The sequence below is a fragment of the Natrix helvetica genome (assembly GCF_964273705.1).
Source record: "Natrix helvetica genome assembly, chromosome: 3".
Lineage (NCBI taxonomy): Eukaryota > Metazoa > Chordata > Lepidosauria > Squamata > Natricidae > Natrix > Natrix helvetica.
The window spans coordinates 139,990,885-140,008,907 of record NC_138549.1 but is presented as its reverse complement, the minus strand read 5'-3'; the positions used below and the strand labels follow the sequence as shown (position 1 = coordinate 140,008,907).

The following is an 18,023-nucleotide window of genomic DNA, read 5'->3' as shown; positions in this document are numbered from 1 at the left end:
TGAAAATAAACAAATAATTATACATTATAAATGATGTATAATTTCTACAGCTCTATTATAACTGGCAAATATTATTCCTGTACAGCACTATGAAAAAGATTTCTGGTCCGTTTTCATGAAATATTTACAATTTTTCCATTTGTACTATGGTTAATCTGCTCTATAAGAATTTGACAAATAATTAGGTAGAATAATGGCAGTGGGACTGAATTAGGATCAGGCAGGAAGAGGAGATTTTTACTCTTTGGCCATGTCTATGATAATCTAAGAAGAACCATCCTTTCTTCAATGTCTGTGATGTGTAATTTGTTTCTGTGATATTGTTCCTCTTAGTGTAACTAGCACTATTCCCAATCTAGCTTGAGTATTGCTCCTTATTAATTACTTGTTTTAATAATTATGATAAAATAAATAATTTATTATCATGGGTATACCTTCTACTATCTTATCTCAGGCCCCTTATGTTTCTAATTACTTTTTTTTTTGGTTTTTAAGAACACATTGTTGCAAGAACTGGAAAATACTCAAAAACAGATTGAAGAGCAGCAGCATGACAAGGTAAATGCTATTACTAAACCTTGTGTAAGACGTACCGGACATATTTATCAGAATTACTTTTGATGTCTTCAAGTAACCCAGTCAGAAGATATCAAATAGTCATATTGGTATGACTGATAGTTTACATAGTAATAACCAACAGTGAATGTAACAGTTGTATAATGAAACACCTAGTGTTTCTTTTTCTGATTAGAAAAGCATAATTCCAACCTCCATGGATATAAAAATGAACCAAAGGTAAATTAAGTACAAAGTTGTAATCTAGAAAATATATTGTTGAGGCTTCCATTCATTAAAAATTTAGATAAACAGTCACAAATGTGAGATTTATTCTATATTTAGTTATAGATTCTTCTCGGAAATAATATTTTCTAGCACAGCCTCGGCTTTTTTGGCTAGCACTTCAGAAATGTTCCTTCTGTCTCTTTGTAGTAGTATTTTTCTATTTCCTGCTTTGTTTCATTGTTATTTGCTTGTATGCATTTTAATGTCACAAATGCATTCATTTTGAAAGTTATTATTGCCTAGAGATTGTAGAGAAACAATTTCTGCTTTTATTCTGAACAGAGGAGGCTGTCTGATGAAATTGACAGGTTGAGGCTAGAAGTCGACCAGTTAAAAGCAAGAAGTGGACCTTTACTTGACAGTGTACATACCAGGTATGTCCATCATCATGAGGACAGTCATTTGTTTTTTGTTTTATGAACACTTTCAGAAATTAATACTTCTGTGAGGAACATCTTTATTTATGATTCTTTCTAGAATAATAATTAAGTGTCCTGAAAAACCTATCCGTAGGCAGTTTCTTGCACCTTTTTGAGTTTTTCCTACTGCTGGGAAAACCGTGTTCATTCAAACTTGGAAAAGAACCCTTGTTATCCAATAGAGACTATTCCCCTTTATTAAATCCAATGTTATTGTGATAGATACTGTATAATTTTTATGTCTCAGAAGTAAAAAAGGCTACCTGGATTCAATTTGAGTCACAAATTGTCTTTATATAAAGGCAGTTCAAATTCATATTTTCCACCTATTCAATGATTACTTCATAGCAACATGCATTTTATAATAGTCTCTTGTACTTTTGGATTTCATTATTAAGTTCTGAATTCGTAAGTTTTTTTTTTAAATCATGACTAGCATCTTGCATACTTGAGAGAACAAAGGAATAATTCATAGTTTTACTTCTTTGTGTGCTTTTCTGTTTCAAGGTGGGAAGAAAAGCTCACTTTTCCCAAAATAATTATTATGGGCAGAGGGGAAGGATTGGGTTCAGGGACAACACATCAAAGGACACAATGCCAGTAAGCTAGTCATCGCCTCTTAAGCACCTCTCAAACTTTTTGGAACACAAGGAGATCAACCTCACAATGATTCATTTACTGGTAGAAAAGTGATATTTTTTTCCAATGACAATATGTACTGTTTGCAACTCAGGCTGACTGCTGGCACCTGGAAGAGGCTCTTGCTGGAACCCTGAAGGAAAAGCTGTTGTTCTTATGAATTGGAGTCTGATTTGGTTTAAGATACCATTCCAATCAAGATAGGAGAAGGATATTGTTGTGGCCCAGCAGCGGCCAGCTGTTGGTGGACTATGGAAGCGATGACCATTAGGGGACTGCTTTGGAGGATGAGGAAGACTCTGGAGGGTGTTTGGAGTCAGAGCAGGGACTAGAGAGGCTTGTTGGCCACCAGGTAGCATCTGAGTCAGGGAGCAGTGAGGAGGAACAGAGGAGGGTTGTCCCTGATGTGCGTGTGCGTAGAGCTGAGAGGAGAAGGGAGCAGCTGTGGAGAAGACGTCATAGAAGGAAATAGGGACAGCTGGCTACTGTTGTGGCCCCTCCCAAAGAGTTTATAGGTGGAGCGACGGAAGGGGAATCTTTGCAGGAAACAACAGTCCATTTTACTAGCCGTTGAGAAAGCATTCTGTAAGTCTAATCTTGGTTTCTTGAAGATAGCGTTCTAGGCTCTTAGCCAAGGGGTGGTTTTATCTCTGTAATTAGTCGTGGCAGACAGCCAAGCCTGTGTCTGCATATTCATTAGAATCACGGGACAGAACAGATATGTTATCCTGATTATCAGATAAGGAAAATAAATAGTTTCTTTTAAAAATTAAATTAAATTATTTTGTAAACCTGATCAGAGCTGATTACTAGTGAGAATATTATAGATGCCACTAATTTGGGAGCCAGACTTTGAGATTTGAAAACCCTGTGAAACTTTTACTAAATTATGAAGTAACTTGTATATTAACAACAAATACATTTAGCATATATCCTTAAGTAGCCAAATAATACTTGACAAGATGGGTGGTGTCAGTAGAGTTTGAGTAACCTCAAGAGTCACAGAAGTACAAAAAGATCTCTTTAGAATAGACCACAGAGTTGGAAGGGACTTTGGAGGTCTTCTAGTCCAACCTCCTGCCTAGGCAGGAAACCCTACACCACTTCAGACAAATGGTTATCCAACATCTTCTTAAAAACTTGCAGTGTTGGGGCGTTCACAATTTCTGGAGGCTCTTTTGGGCAAGAGATCTTAGACTCTTAAAGTAGATTTACAATAATGACTTTACATCTTGCTGTATGTTCCAGGAGGGTGTTTGACATACTTCTGCATTTTCAGGTTGCAAAATATGTCTAATAAAATTTAAAAGAAGCTCTAAGTGGCTTGTCAGCTATCTATGCAGAACCAGGTGTCATTATATCTCAACAGGAAGATCACCAGGAAATTGCAAGGATAGTGGCTAGACTGGTTATTTAAAAAAAAAACCCCTACAAGACAGAAGGGGGAACTTTTTGCATATTTTAAATAAGAAAATAAATTGAATGATGAATTTTCCCATGTAGTCATTATAATGGGATCTTTATTCAGAGAAATTTTATTCTTCTCTTAAAATCTGGATAGTTGCTGTAATTTTGGGATCCAGTAGAGGGTGCATTTATATAACATGCCAACCAATTAAGTAAAGCAGCCAAACATATAAAATGCGATTGCTTTGTTTAGTTTTTTTATTTTGCAATGTTGCTGCAAATAGGAATTATCTCTGTATAGTGTAGTGAACTCTTTTTCTCATGCCAGTTATAATTCATTTGAGAATATTGCTTCAATGAAATTAATTGAAATTATTATCTGGATTGTCAACTACTGTGTGTACATTTTCACTTTGTAGCTGGATTGCTTTAACCATTGTTGATGCTACCTTACCAAATCAGACTCCAATTCATCTGTTGTAGAGACAGTATATTATGAGACACTCTGCCTGAGAAAAATTGTGCACTCTTGCTTAATTGAAAAAGAAAATGTACAACATTTTTGTAAGCTTGCTATTTGTTTCATAGCAAAATGTATGAAATACAGCTCTGTATGTTTAGTCACTGTGGTCTAAAGAATATTATTTTTGCCTAAGCTTGTTGTCTGATTAATTCCTGGTTTAAGTAACATTGACTCCATCCCTCCTTATTTCTAATTGGAGGAAAAGGGAGACAGATATCTCCCAATTAAGCTGTCCCTTGGTTGGATAGTTGATTAGGGAGTAACACATATACAGTTTTGAAAATAGGAATTGATCTTCTCTTCTAATCTTCCCAGTTAGTAATTATTTTTGTTTCTATACTTTTGGATTATTTTTGGTTTATTTTGGTCTCTGTGCATCACATTCCATATATGGAGTCTCCATCTGTGCAAAAAACCTACCAGAATGAGTCAGAAATTACACTGCACCAATAGAAGCACTCCCTTAGCTCTTTTTAATAGCTACTCCCAATAGATACCTGCAATTTAATATTAGCATTCAGTCTTTTTTTCTCTTCTGACCTGACACTGGGCTGGTCGTTGCTTCCTTCTCCCCCACCCCACCCCCCCTTCACATGTGTGTGGATCAGGATTGTTCAAACTGGAACCCACTCCTATGATCTCAGAACTCTCAACTTCAATTTTTACCAGACCAAAAAGAGCCGCCCATAATCAATATGGTAATGTTCTATCACATAGCTACAGTTGGAATTGCTTTGTATGGTCTCAAGGCCTCTCAATTCTGAAAACCTTGTAGCTGAAGAACTTGTAGCATTAATACCATTAGAGGAATCTAACTTTTGCTGCCATGGGGAGGGAGGGCAAATGGGTTGGCTGTGCAGATGCAAGTTACATGTGAGACAGATTAAAAGGATTTTACCCATTAATCTGTTTCACATTCCATAGAAGCATTTTCAACTACTGTTCTAAAGAATGACATCCCCCAGACCTGTTCAGTGGTCAGCTTCACAATACACATAGTCTTTGACTTACAACAGTTCATTTAGTGACCATCCGAAGTTACAATGGCACTGAAAAAATGTGATTATGCCTGTCTTTCACACTTATGACCATTGCGGCATCCCCATGGTCATGTGATTCAGATACTTGGCAACTGACTCAGAGTTATGACAGTTGCAATATCACTGGGGTCACCTTTCTGACAAGCAAAGTCTATGGGAAAGCCAGATTCACAGAAAAAACATATTACTAATTTAACAACTGCAGTGTTTCACTTAACTACCATGGCAAGAAAGGTCATAAAATGGAGCAACATTCATTTAACCAATGTCTCAATTAGCAACAGAAACTTTGGCTTAATTGTCATAAGTCGAGGAGAGGACTTACCTGTGTTATAAATGGATGTCCAAGCATAAGTAAATTGCCAGAATTGTGCTGTCTTTAACCTCACCTGAAGTACTGCACAATGTCTAAGGTACATGTCGTACTCTCTTCTATATGTGTTGCGCAGAAAGCATGGTGAAAAAAATGATTGCTCGCTTGTGATTGTGTTCTTTGACTTGCCATTTTGCGTACACATCACCTTTTCATCTTTGCCTGTACAGATGCTTATTGTAGTAACTGCTTTGTTTCTAGAACTGTTGAGTTTGCCTTGGGGAAATTGAAAAAACAGCGGGAATCATGTTGTTAGATATGCTCAATGAAATAGACTTCCCATCAAAAATCTCAGCTGGAGAATATTCTAGTAGGCTTTTGTGTAGATTCAGATCTCATATCTGTGGATGGATGGATGATCCTATGAAGAGCCTCAGCTACAAATAAATAGGTTTTGTAGCAAGGAACAGCAAAAAAGACAGGATGCCTTTCTAAAACATATTTAACATAGAAACGAATGACTATTTTAGAATGTCCCATATCCAACAGTTGTTTGAATAGTAGTTACCAAATTTTCTAACTTCAACTGATTGTCTTCGGAGACTTGTACAAAGTTATTTTAATAGCTATACAAACGTTATAAAATTGAAATAAAAACATAAAAAGCACTCTCAGTTTTGGTGTTTATCCATTCCATGCTGAGCAAACTGCGCATTTAGCATTCCTGTTTTCAACACATCCTCACAAGTCCCCAACTGTTCAGCACTGAGGTTTCATATTTTGCTTGTAGTAATGTAACAAAACCTATATGTGATGCAAAATAAAGTAGAACATTAAAAAAAAAAATTGCTGTGTTTCATGTGATGAGACTTACTCTCTATCAGATGTTGTCGAAGGTTCCTTGTCAGGTATTGGCAGAGCACGAAGTTGGAAGTCACGTGTAAGAAGAAGCCAGTTGGTAGGGTTGAAAAGTCTTGTATCCAATAGAGATCACAGCTGTTGCTTTTCCTTTTTATTTTATTCTCTCCAGAATGAAATGAGGCTCTCAGAAATATGCCTTGTGATGACAGAGAGGTTGCTGGCCTGGGAGGGAGCTTAATGTGGCATATAACAAGCTCAACAGATAAACATTTAAAAGAGAACTGAAGTCTCCAGTTGTATCATGGGAATCGTTAATTTTAAACATGTACCTATACATTATTTAAAAAGAACATCATTTTTAGACAGTACATTTCAACTATGTTTTTAAACCACTGAAATTCTTTGGCACACTTCATGGATTTTCTAGGCCTGGGTTGAATTTTAAGTATCATCAGTGGCTGTTTATTATTTCATATTCAAGATATTTCTTAATTTCTTTTGATATTCAGGTACAAATTCTTTAAATCTGATTATTTGTATTTTATTTTTATACCCACTTTTATCATAAAGAACTTGCATGTTACATTCCTGTTACATTTGTATATTTATTTATTACATGTACATACCATTAGATTTCTCTCTCCCCCTTCTCCCTCCCTCTCCTTCTCCTTCTCTCCTTCCTCGTACATAGAAACCAGGTACCAGGCCTTCTTGCTAGTGGCCCCCACACTCTAAAATATGCTTCCTCTAGAGGTCTGTGTAATGCTCTTTCTCTATATATATTAATCAAGCTGGTAATTCAGTTAATTGCCCTAATTAATTGAAGCTGTTCCATTTTGGTAGGAGTTTTAAAATATGACAAATAAATAGAAAAAAAACATTAACAACTATATCTCACTGCCACTAGTTCTTCCCTTGAGTTTATTTACAGTACATTACCCTTGATAAAATTCTATTACCTCATGATTTCTCTTTCCCTATTATTTCTCATCTATAAAATGAATCTTGTGCTGAGATCCATAGAGATGTGTATTGGCACAATCTGGTTTTCTATCTATTCCATATTCTCCATTGGGAATGCCTAACATAATCATTTTTAAAATCTAAATTAACCTGGACTTCATCATACCACAAACACACATGCAACCCAAATGTTAGGTTGTGTCCTTCTAATTCCAAGAGCCTTCCTTTTCTCAGCAATACCCATTCTTTCATCCAAGCTAAACAGCAAGCTCCAAAATATAATTTAAAATCAGTTAGATTCAATCCTCCTTTCCTTTGCATTTTGTAACACCTTATATTTAAGCCATGTTTCCTTCCTCCCCCAGCACACAAATATAGCTATATCCTTCAGCCTTCTGTTTAGATGGAGCATCAATTGCCAAATCAGATATTGGCTGAAACAAAAGTATAATTCTTGGCAAAACTTTCATTTTTATCACAGAAATTTCTCCAGCAATGACAGTGGTAATTTCTCCTATCTTAACCTATCCATTGAACTCAATTCCATTTCTTAACATAGTTATTTTGAAATCTTACAGTTCATATTTGTCATTTTTACTCAAGACATTTTATCTTCTTAATTTAAAAACCTATTTTATTCAACATTTCTATTTGCTCTTCTATTTGTTAATATATTTATCTTCTGTTTATCAATCTTGAAACTATTATTTTTAAAAATAATCTATTAATGTTTCAATTCCCTTTAAAGCATCTTCCAAAACCAAAAACCAAGTCATCTGAGAAAACTCTTAACTTATAAGTGTCTTTTAAAATCTTTAGTCCCACAACCTTCTCATCTTGTGTTATATCTCTATTCAATATTTCAAGAACCAAAATAGGAAAGAGGAGACAGTGTACAACCTTATTTTATTCCTTTTAGTATCTTACATGGTTTTGTTATATTTCCGTTAACAATTATTTGTGCTTTCTGTGAAGTGTAAATTTATTTTACTCATTTTATAATGTTCAAAATTAATATCTTCCAAAATATTCAGCACAAAAGCCAGTTCAAATAATCAAATGCCTTCTCTGCATCTAAGAAAGTCCAGGTGGCTTGTTTTTCATTATATTGCTCTAAATATTTCAAAATGCTCAATGCATTTCTAAACATTGTCCCTTAACTGTCTTTTAGATAAAACCCCCATTGATCCTCATGCATAAATTCTTGCAAATTTGTTTTCAGTCTTAATAATATCAGCCTATAGTTTCTGATTCAAGTCAAAACTATCCCTCTTTAAATATTAGTTCTACTGTTGACCTCTTTCTAACTCTCCAGCATCTTTCCTCCTGCAATATAGAGTTCAGTGTGTTTTGTAAAGGTTATAAAATCCTCAAATTATGTATAATAAAACCTGTCAATCCCCCTGGTCTAGGTATTCTTACTGGTTTAATTTTTTTTAAGCTTCAGAAATTTTCTTTTTTTTGTTATAAGTCCATTCAAAAACCTGACTCTGTTCCTTGTAATTTTCATAATTTGTATTTCAGCCATTTCTTGATTTATTTGTAAATTCATTTTTTTACTTATATAATTCATTTTCATTTTTTTTACTGTTAACATAGACAACTGATGTTTACAAAGCTTAATTTATTGAGAAATAGTTAACTTCTCTGGAAATTTCTTCAATTTTTTTCTATTTATCTCATCCAATTTAGCTTTTCTAGACATGAATTCTAAAGCTTAAGCCATCAGGTATTGCAAAATTAGTTAGACTCATAGAAAGGGGAAATCAGAAATTAAATATTTACCTATATACTTTTTACATCATGAAACCAATTTAACACACTCTGCTTAGTATCTTTTACTAATGCTTAATTGAACAGTAATTGTTTAACCCCAATAGTTATTTGTGTCTTCACAGGTAAATATCTTTTTTGAAAATACCCCTGTTTTAAATAAAATAAAAAGGATTAATAATAAGAGTAAAAAATAAAGCAAGCGTTGAGCACTTTCGCGTAGCTTCTTACAAGAAGGAAGTACATGTAATTCTACATACTGTACATTACATACTATATTGTTGTTAAATAAAATTTTAACATAAAAAGGGAGGGAGGGAGGAAGGAAGGAAGGAAAGAAGGGGAGAGAGAAACAATTGTGCCTCTCTTCCCTGGAGATGAGAAAGTATTCCTGAAACAGGTCTTGATCTTCAGAGAACAAGTATTCCTTCACTGATATTTAGCAGTACTCTACTCCACCCATATATATATTTGTGTTATATTTGTGCTGATAAATAAATAAAGGGAGACTATTATAGATCTATTTCAAGCTACTTAGCTCTCATCAGCTAGCCATACCCTTACTGGGATTCGAACCAGGGCTGTATTACATTAGGCAGTTGTATTAGCCACTAAGCCACAGGGTCTCCTCCTTATCAGCTGAGCCAGGGAAATAGGTATGTATTTGTGTTACAACCCCTGGTATGCCCAAATATGGGAGGGAGCTCACTACTCCCCCTTTCTGTCCTTCGGCTTATTACAGATGAGAGCTAAATAGCTTGAAATAGATCTATACTAGTCTCCCTTTATTTATCAGCACAAATACAACACAAATATAAAAAGGCAACATTAAAAATAAAAATATGGTTTTCTGCCTGGATGGTCTTCTGTAATAAGCCGAAGGACAGAAAGGGGGAGTAGTGAGCTCCCTCCCATATTTGGGCATACCAGGGGTTGTAACACAAATGCATACATATACATACATACATACATACATACATACATACATACATACATACATACATACATACATACATATATATATATATATATATATATATATATATATTTGTGTTACAACCCCTGGTATGCACAAATACAACACACACACACATATTTTTGAGCCACCTTGACTATATTTTTGTTCTAGGATTTGGAGTCTTAGAGATAGCCCCCATCATCTAAGTCTAGGTTCAATATATCTAGATTATGATACGTTTTTCTACAAAGGATGCTTATTTGCTTATAAATGTATTCAGTGTTTTGGTTGTTTCTTAGAAAAATTTGATTTAAATCGCCTTAGTCTTTGATAGGGCCTTGGGGAAACAAAGGACACATCTGCTGACATTTTCCTCAGTATTTGCCCAGCATCCTGCCTACCTTATTTTATTTTAAATAAGTCTTTTGATTAAAAAATTATCCAATGGGAAGCTAGGATGCTGCAAGGCAAAGTGGCAGTCTTAAGTATAATCTTTATTTCCAAAAACCCTTGATCTACACATAAAGTTGAGATAAAATTTACCTTCTCAGGACAGAATGTTCTAGGAAAAGTTCAATTTTCAAAAGTTCAACACTGAAAAGTTCATTTTTTCTACTGGATGTCGTATACTAAGATGGTTTACTAGCTCCCAGAAGTTCTTTACTGTTTCAAGAAATTTACTGTGGAGTTCTTGGTGCTTCCAGAGCTTTGTTGTTTGCTTGCAGATGTTTTTCAGTACTCCGCTAGGTAGCATCCTGGAAATGACTAACTACGCGCCTGAAAGACCCAATCAATGCTGCTCTGAATCAAAACAGAAGATTCATAGATAATGAAATAGTCTGCTTCTTTATTGCCCTTTGGTATGTAGGTGGGGTTGTGATTAGACACACTCATCATGGCAAACTTTGTGTAAGAATATCTACAGCATAGTTACAACTGCTCTTGAAATGTTTATTAGCCCCAAATTTTCTCATCAACCAGAAAAAATAAGAAACCTGTCCTATCCTGTGATTTTAAATGCATAATCTCTGGCAATATATCTGTATTTTAGGATATTGGTACAAAATAAGACAAACCATATTGGATGTATTTAAATTCAGGATTTCTCTATAGAAAGCTAAACTTTAAGCAATACGACTTCCATTATTTCTTTAAAGTAAATATTTTTTTCCATTTTAATTTTGAATAGGTCCCTTGTTGGAAGTACTCCTGATCTCAGATATCCCCTGAGTACTATGGTCCATCCATCCACGGACCCCTTTGCAACACCTTCTAGTCTTCATCGGGCACCAAAGAGCCGTTTTGTAGTTCTGCAGGAAGAACCCTCCAAGGTAAAACTCCTGATGTTTGCCTTGCTGCAAACAAATCTCTAGGGGGCAGCTCCAGTTACGCCTACATCTTGGAGTCCACCATAAAATCTTTGTATTGGCAACAGCTGCAACAGCTGTCTTGTGCTTTTAAATGGGAGGGGGGGGGACAATGGCCTTTCGCTTGGCAGTGACAGCTGCAAACCTAAACCTTTTTAAAGGACAGAGACTCCCTGTTGTGCAGAAAGGCTACTTCACTGGATGGTGGCCAGGACAGTATTTATGGGATGGGCTTATACAGAAGAAGGTGGTAAGATGAAATTTCAAAGGATCTTTGCAATCTTGTGAAATCTGGGAAACAAAGAAAGAGCTCTTAGCTTTTGTATTTCAATATTTGGTTGGGATGCGGTGTTGCTATTTCTTTTCTTATGTTTTATTTTATAATTATTTTCATCAGCCACATTGGAGATTTGTGCTAGCCATGTAATATATATTTTAAATGTTTTTTGGGGATCAGTGGACTGCTCAAATAAGTATTACTTACTTTGGGTAAAATTATATATTGAAACAAATAGATACCTTTTCAGTGTGCTTCTTTGAAACGACAGTTTTGAAGTTTATTACATTTCTTCCTATTTTTTAATCATGTAATGAAGTCATTCCTCAGTCCAACATACTCAGCATCATAGCAAATGTATTAATAATTCTTTTTGTTAAGAACCCAAAAAGCAGCACATACATACATAAATTCAGTAAGTATGTTTCCAAACTGCTTCCCATTAATCTTGAGAGTTGAAAGGGTCGATCAGCTGCAGAATAAAGGGCAATAAATTTCTTAAATTCTAATATAAATATTAAAATTCTGTATAGGGCCTGCAACTCCCATATAAAATCAGATTCCTGTACGTTAATAAAGGATCACAACCTGCTATTTGAGATAAACTAGGTCAAGAAATAAATGCCACATGAATTACTGTAATAATTACATTATTACTGAATTAATATTGTTATAGGGTATAATAAAAGAATCTTGAAAGCCTGACAGAGGTTTTCGCTCTCTTCTCTTACACTAAAGAGAATCAAGGCAAGGGAAATTCTGAGTTTGTTGCTACTCTCTTCCATCTATCCAGGCTAAGATGATGTTTACCTAAAGGTTTGAATTCCTTCTTCAAGGCCACCTCCATACTCCTCCACAATCACTCTACTATGAACCTGATTGAAATATCTAGAAGAAAATTACTGTATCCACCCAGGTTTTTGAGTATCAACTTGAATCATTTCCAGCCTATAAAGCATATTGTAAGAGATTTATTTATTATTAATTTTATTTGCCACATATCTAGCCACAGGCAAGAGTGGTTTACAACATTAAAAGCAATAAACCATGAAAACATAGATATCTCTAATAGCACAAATTATTATTAAAAGTAGGAAAGAAGAGAGCAGAATGCACGGGGGAGGAAATGGTCCATCAACCACCTTCAGCATGATACTCCCCCATTGAGGCCCGAAGCCAACTGGCAGAGCCAGGTCTTCAGGTCAGGAGGGTGGAAGCAGATCTCACCCTGGGGAGCAAAATGTTCCAGAATGCAGGAGGCATGGCAGAGAAGTCTCTTCTCCTGGACCTCACCAGCTGAAATTCCTTGACCAATGGTGAAACATGGACACTGCAGGGACCCAAAGACTGCCCATGATGCCAGTTGTAGCTTCTGAATGCTCTTCAAGGTTAGCCCCATGTAGCACTCTTATTGTCACTAGGTAGCCTATAATAGCAGCTATAAGTTGTGTCTAGTCAAAGTGATCCTTCATTTTTCTGCAGTGGTGTGCTGGCATCTCTTAACCCTTTCCAGAACTTGCCACTCCCCTGTGAACAATGTGGAAAATCGGGTGTGATGGATCTGGAGAGGCGCAATCTTGTCCAGTCCCTATCTGCCCTTGGATTCCAGGATGTTACCAGGGCTTCAGCAGGACTGCGCAGCAAAGTCTCTGAGATATCTCACAGTACCCTCTGAAACTCAATCGAGTCCATCAGTTTCTGGAGGTGAACCTCTCAAATGGACCTGACCTCCCTGTGGAGAGGGCAGCATAAAAAAATCTCAAGGACACCAGGGCGTGATATGACCATGATAGGAGGGATAATATTAGGTTTGATCTTCTTTTTGGAGCAATGGCAATGCGATCTCACCAGATTGTGTTGCCATTGCTCCAAAAAATTCAAATTTGGTCTGTAACCACTGTCCCGAGTCAGATCTGAAATGAACCAGGGTAAACCCATGGACTCCATAATGGTCATAAATTCTTAAGCTGCTTTTGAGGCCGAACCCAGGAATGGCAGATTGAAGTCCCCCCAGCCATAAGTCTGGAGAACCTTAAGTCCACTGTCAGCCATGATATGGTCTCTAGCATCTCAGGTTGTAAGATAAGCAAGCTGGAACACATGGAATGGATAAAATTGCTCACCCAGAATCCAAACTCATTATTTTAAGAACTGAGATTCTTGGTTTAATCAGCTGAAAGTCAAAGTAATCTGCTTGCTAACTTGCTGATTCAATATTTTCTTGTCCAAATTGCTGAGCACTATTGTTTTTCTGTTTGCATATCTGTAGCATTACAAATACTATTTTCTGCTATTTTAAGTTTTATTTCCCCACACTGGTCCATGGCATGTCAGAAACTGAGCAGTGCAAACAGCGAAGCATGCGAAATCATACTCTCTCTAGTCCATGTAAAAACCTCTCTCCACGGAACCAGTCCCTGGTGCCCAAAAGGTTGGGGGCTGCTGACTTAAAGCACTAACATTAGTGTTGCACAATATAGCTAGCTTATTATGAGTAGAATAAGGGACGCAGTGGCTCAGTGGCTAAGATGCTGAGCTTGTCGATCAGAAAGGTTGGCAGTTTGGCGGTTCGAATCCCTAGCGCCGCATTACTTGTCCCAGCTTCTGCCAACCTAGCAGTTTGAAAGCACGTAAAAATGCAAGTAGAAAAACAAACACCACCTTTGGTGGGAAGTTAACAGTGTTCTGTGCACCTTCGACGTTTAGTGATGCCAGCCACATGATTATGGAGACGCCTTCGGACAGCGCTGGCTCTTCGGCTTTAAAATGGAGATGAGAACCTTCCCCTAGGGTCGGGAATGACTAGCACATATGTGCAAGGGGAACCTTGACCTTAATATGAGTAGAATGCAGCTGTTTTACTAAGCCAGAATCTGTGACCCAATCTGTACTCAAATATCTGAAGTATTGAAGAACTTTCACTCCCCCCCTTTCTTTCTTTCTTAGCTTTGTCTGAGTTGGAATGGACCTTGGAGGTCTTCTAGTCCAATCCCTGCTCAAGCAGGAAATTCTATGCCATTTCAGACAAATTGTTATCCAGCCCCATCTTAAAAACTGTCGGTTTTAGAACACCCACAACTTTGGAGGCAAAAATTCTTAACGAGCAGTCAAACCAAGTTCATAAAGCTAGGGAGGGAATGAGTAATGTGGAAATCACATCTCTGCAACAGGTTTACTCTTTTGCTTGGCAACAAGATGAAGGCCTGCACTGTATGTATGCATCCCTTTCAAACGCAGGAGATCCTCAAGGAACTAAACCTATCTTCTGTTCTCAGCAGAATTTTCTTGTTTGCTTAGCTGAAACATTGGAATCATTTAAATTGCATACATAACAATTTGGCATCTCAAACAGATATTTCAGCAAGATGGTGAAATTGGTATTGCAGTTATGTGGGAATCATACCTTATGTGGGATACCTTGTGATTTTTTTTTGTGCCCAGGATTGGGAGCATGGTCAAACAAGTGGCATCCTGAGTACTTCAGCTCACAATTTCGATAGTGACCCGGAGATTTCTGATGTTGATGAGGATGACCAAGAGACAGTTTTCAGCTCTATGGACATGTTGTCTCCCAGTGGTCATTCTGATGCCCAGACCCTGGCCATGATGCTGCAGGAACAACTGGATGCCATCAATGAGGAGATTAGGTATCTCCATTGGGTGTATATATTCTGTGTATTTTAGTTGATTTTGTATGTGTTCAAGGATTAGACACAAAAGTGTGTGATTTGTCTCCAAGAAATAAATTAGGAAAACATTGTCTGGATTGATATTCCAAATGTTTACATGTAGATGATAAGGAATTCTGTGAGTGGTAATGAAATGTTTGAGATAAAATATATGAGCAGTTTGATTGGACTGACCCCCAGAACTGGCACATTTATCTATCTCTAATATCATCTCTCCGAAGATCTCGGTCTGGGTAACACAATCTATACTTTCTGTAATATATGAAGAGTATTAAGTGTGTAATTTTACTTTCTTTCATTGCTGAAAAAATGTTGCTGGAGGAACAGACCAAAAGGAGATATTATATGAAAAATCATTTGAGATGTGTGTTGTTGCTGTACTTTGCTAATTTGTCCTGTCTATGTTCATATCTATCTATTTACATTATGTATTCCTGCTGGGGGACAGCCATAAGTCCTGCAACACCTTTTTTTTTCTGAATCAAAACGCTCATTCTCAAAAGCATATAAAAGGAAGGAAGGGAGGGAGGGAGGGAGGGAGGGAGGAAGAAAGGAAGGCAGGCAGAGAGGTGGTCTCCATTTCACCTACTCCCAAGTAATTCAGCACCAGAGAGATTTCTTTGGGGGAAAAATGATTAGTGTCAATAAAGTGAAAAGCTGTCATCAGGGGTGTGTAAGAGTACAGTAGATTGTCAGAGAAGGTTGAGGAGTTACCACTTAGAAGAACCTGGAAGTCCAATCTTAAGTGGTGTGTGTATTTGGTAGCAGGCCTCATTATACAGGCATATTGGCAATAGTTGTGGTGATGCTTAGCCAGGAACTAAGATATCCCCAGCTCCTATTGGATGCTTTTAGCTGCAGGTATATATGCTATCCTGTATGCTTGCTGAGCATCACCCTCCGTGCTAGTTGGTTTGTGTAACTTGGTTGACATGACAACCGGTTTCCACAGGCAATGCTTGGCTTTTACTTTCTGAAATGCAAATCAGATCCTACATGACTTCCTATATTCACCATTCTTGTAAAAATAGACCTGCTCAAAAACATATTGAGTACTTGGGTGAAAATATATGTAAGTGTGTGTGTGTGTATTTGAGTGCATTAGGAGAAGTGTTGTACAGCGATCTTCACAGCTAACTGTAAGAAAAGGATATGTTGTTATGAGTGTAACAGAACAGGTTTCAGTTGAGAATATTTATGTGTTCCATTCTGCCTTTTTTCACCATTGACTCATCAGCTGGTTTCTTGTGGTTCTTTGACATGCATTTGCACATATACATACACTTACACACATCACTCTCCCAGAACAGTGCTAGACAGGTGTTTAGATCCAGCCCAGATAACAACCTATTGTTGCAGAGCATCTTTCTGCTGGGCACCTATTATTTAGGCAACTTGAAGGATGGTACAGAATGTTTACTTTGTTTTAAATATAACCATTAAACTTCATTGTTCTTCATTGTTATAATAGTTTTGAGTGAAAGAAGAGGGCCTGGTCTTTTCTTGGTGGGTTCCTTTGACCCAATTCTATTGCATCACAGTGTTGAAGAGATTGATCGATGGTTGCTTTCCCTGTTCAACAGGTGGAACAGAAGCTTTGGTGGGGGAGGAAGTGTCTGGTTCCATATTAAACCTGTAAAGGCAGCATTGCTTACCAGCATAATTATAAGGGAAAAGAGAGACTGGCTCTTGGAAAAAAGCTAATTAGGCTGGCATACCTTTTTTTGCCACTCCAGAAATTGGAAGAAAGCATATTAAATATGAGTAGGTAGTAGAGAGAAATATTAAATGCATTTTGGGTGGCTCCCATTCAAACAGCATTTTGGAGGGCCTTGAAAATCTGGTCTTGGACAAAACGATAAATCCAGATGACAACAACAGAACTCACCCTGGCTACCTGAGTTCTGTTCTTTGCTGGGTTTACCATCTTGTGTTATCTTTGCTTTTATTTATTTGTTGTTGTTGTTTGCTGATGGTGTTTTTGAATTGTATTGTATTTTCTTTTCTTTCTTATGTTATGAGGTGATAGAGTTTGATGATACCAAATCAAATAAATGAAATGGTTGTCTGGATGAGTTCTTAGTTCAGTTACCACAGACCCATGGGTTGTTCTAAAGCAGTGTTTCTCAAACTTGGCGACTTTAAGTCCTGTGGATTTCAACTCCCAGAATCCCCCAGCCAGCATAGCTGGCTGGGGAATTCTGGGAGTTTAAGTCCACAGGACTTAAAGTCGCCAAGTTTGAGAAACACTGTTCTAAAGGGACAGTTACTGTAGTAGAGCATGATGGAGGGTAGTCCACAATTACTGATTGTTTCATGAATGAATGTTAGTTTTAATTGTTAATAGTCATGCATCCTTGGGGAGTATAGAGTTACAAACATAAAAACAATAAATGAATAAATAAGGTGAACCAACATGGTACCAAATATATCTTATCCCAGATGAATTTACTACCAAGTCAGGTAGAAATTAATGAGCAATTTTAAAGTATTTCTATCACCACCTCAATCTCATAGTTGAAAGTCCACCACAAACATTTTTTTGGCTCTGCTGCCTGCAAGAGGTTTTTTTTTAAACTAATGACAAATCTGATTTAACAAGGGTTTGCCTAATGTCTGCAATGACATACAGGAAACAAATCATATGACTGTCTTAATTTTGTGATGGAAATTACACTACATTAATGTAGTAAAAAAGTTATACTAATGATTTTGCAGGAAATAAAATACAACCATAGATTAAAATACAAGGAGAATCAATATGTAGAGTCATTTGACAACATCACAATTTTAAGCTATTTTTTAAAAAGTTGACTTTTCTAGGATTATGAGAACATTGAAAATGTGGATTATAATTAAGGAATGCATCAGAACAGTTTTAGGTTGTATGGATAAATATTTCAAAATATTATTTTAAAAAATAGCTCTTGTATTTGTTTGAATAAACCCAA

At 36.6% G+C, this 18,023-nt stretch overlaps 1 protein-coding gene across 5 annotated transcripts in view; it reads left to right on the top strand.

Moving 5' to 3' along the window:
- Positions 1–18,023, top strand: part of PPFIA4 (PTPRF interacting protein alpha 4) — a 125,072-nt gene that overhangs the window by 80,735 nt on the left and 26,314 nt on the right. For all 5 annotated transcript variants that reach the window (XM_081947493.1, XM_081947492.1, XM_081947491.1 and 2 more), the window contains exons 12-15: positions 496–558; positions 1,126–1,217; positions 10,929–11,070; positions 14,825–15,030. In XM_081947493.1, coding sequence (XP_081803619.1) covers positions 496–558; positions 1,126–1,217; positions 10,929–11,070; positions 14,825–15,030 — 503 coding nt within the window. The remainder of the gene's footprint in view (positions 1–495; positions 559–1,125; positions 1,218–10,928; positions 11,071–14,824; positions 15,031–18,023) is intronic.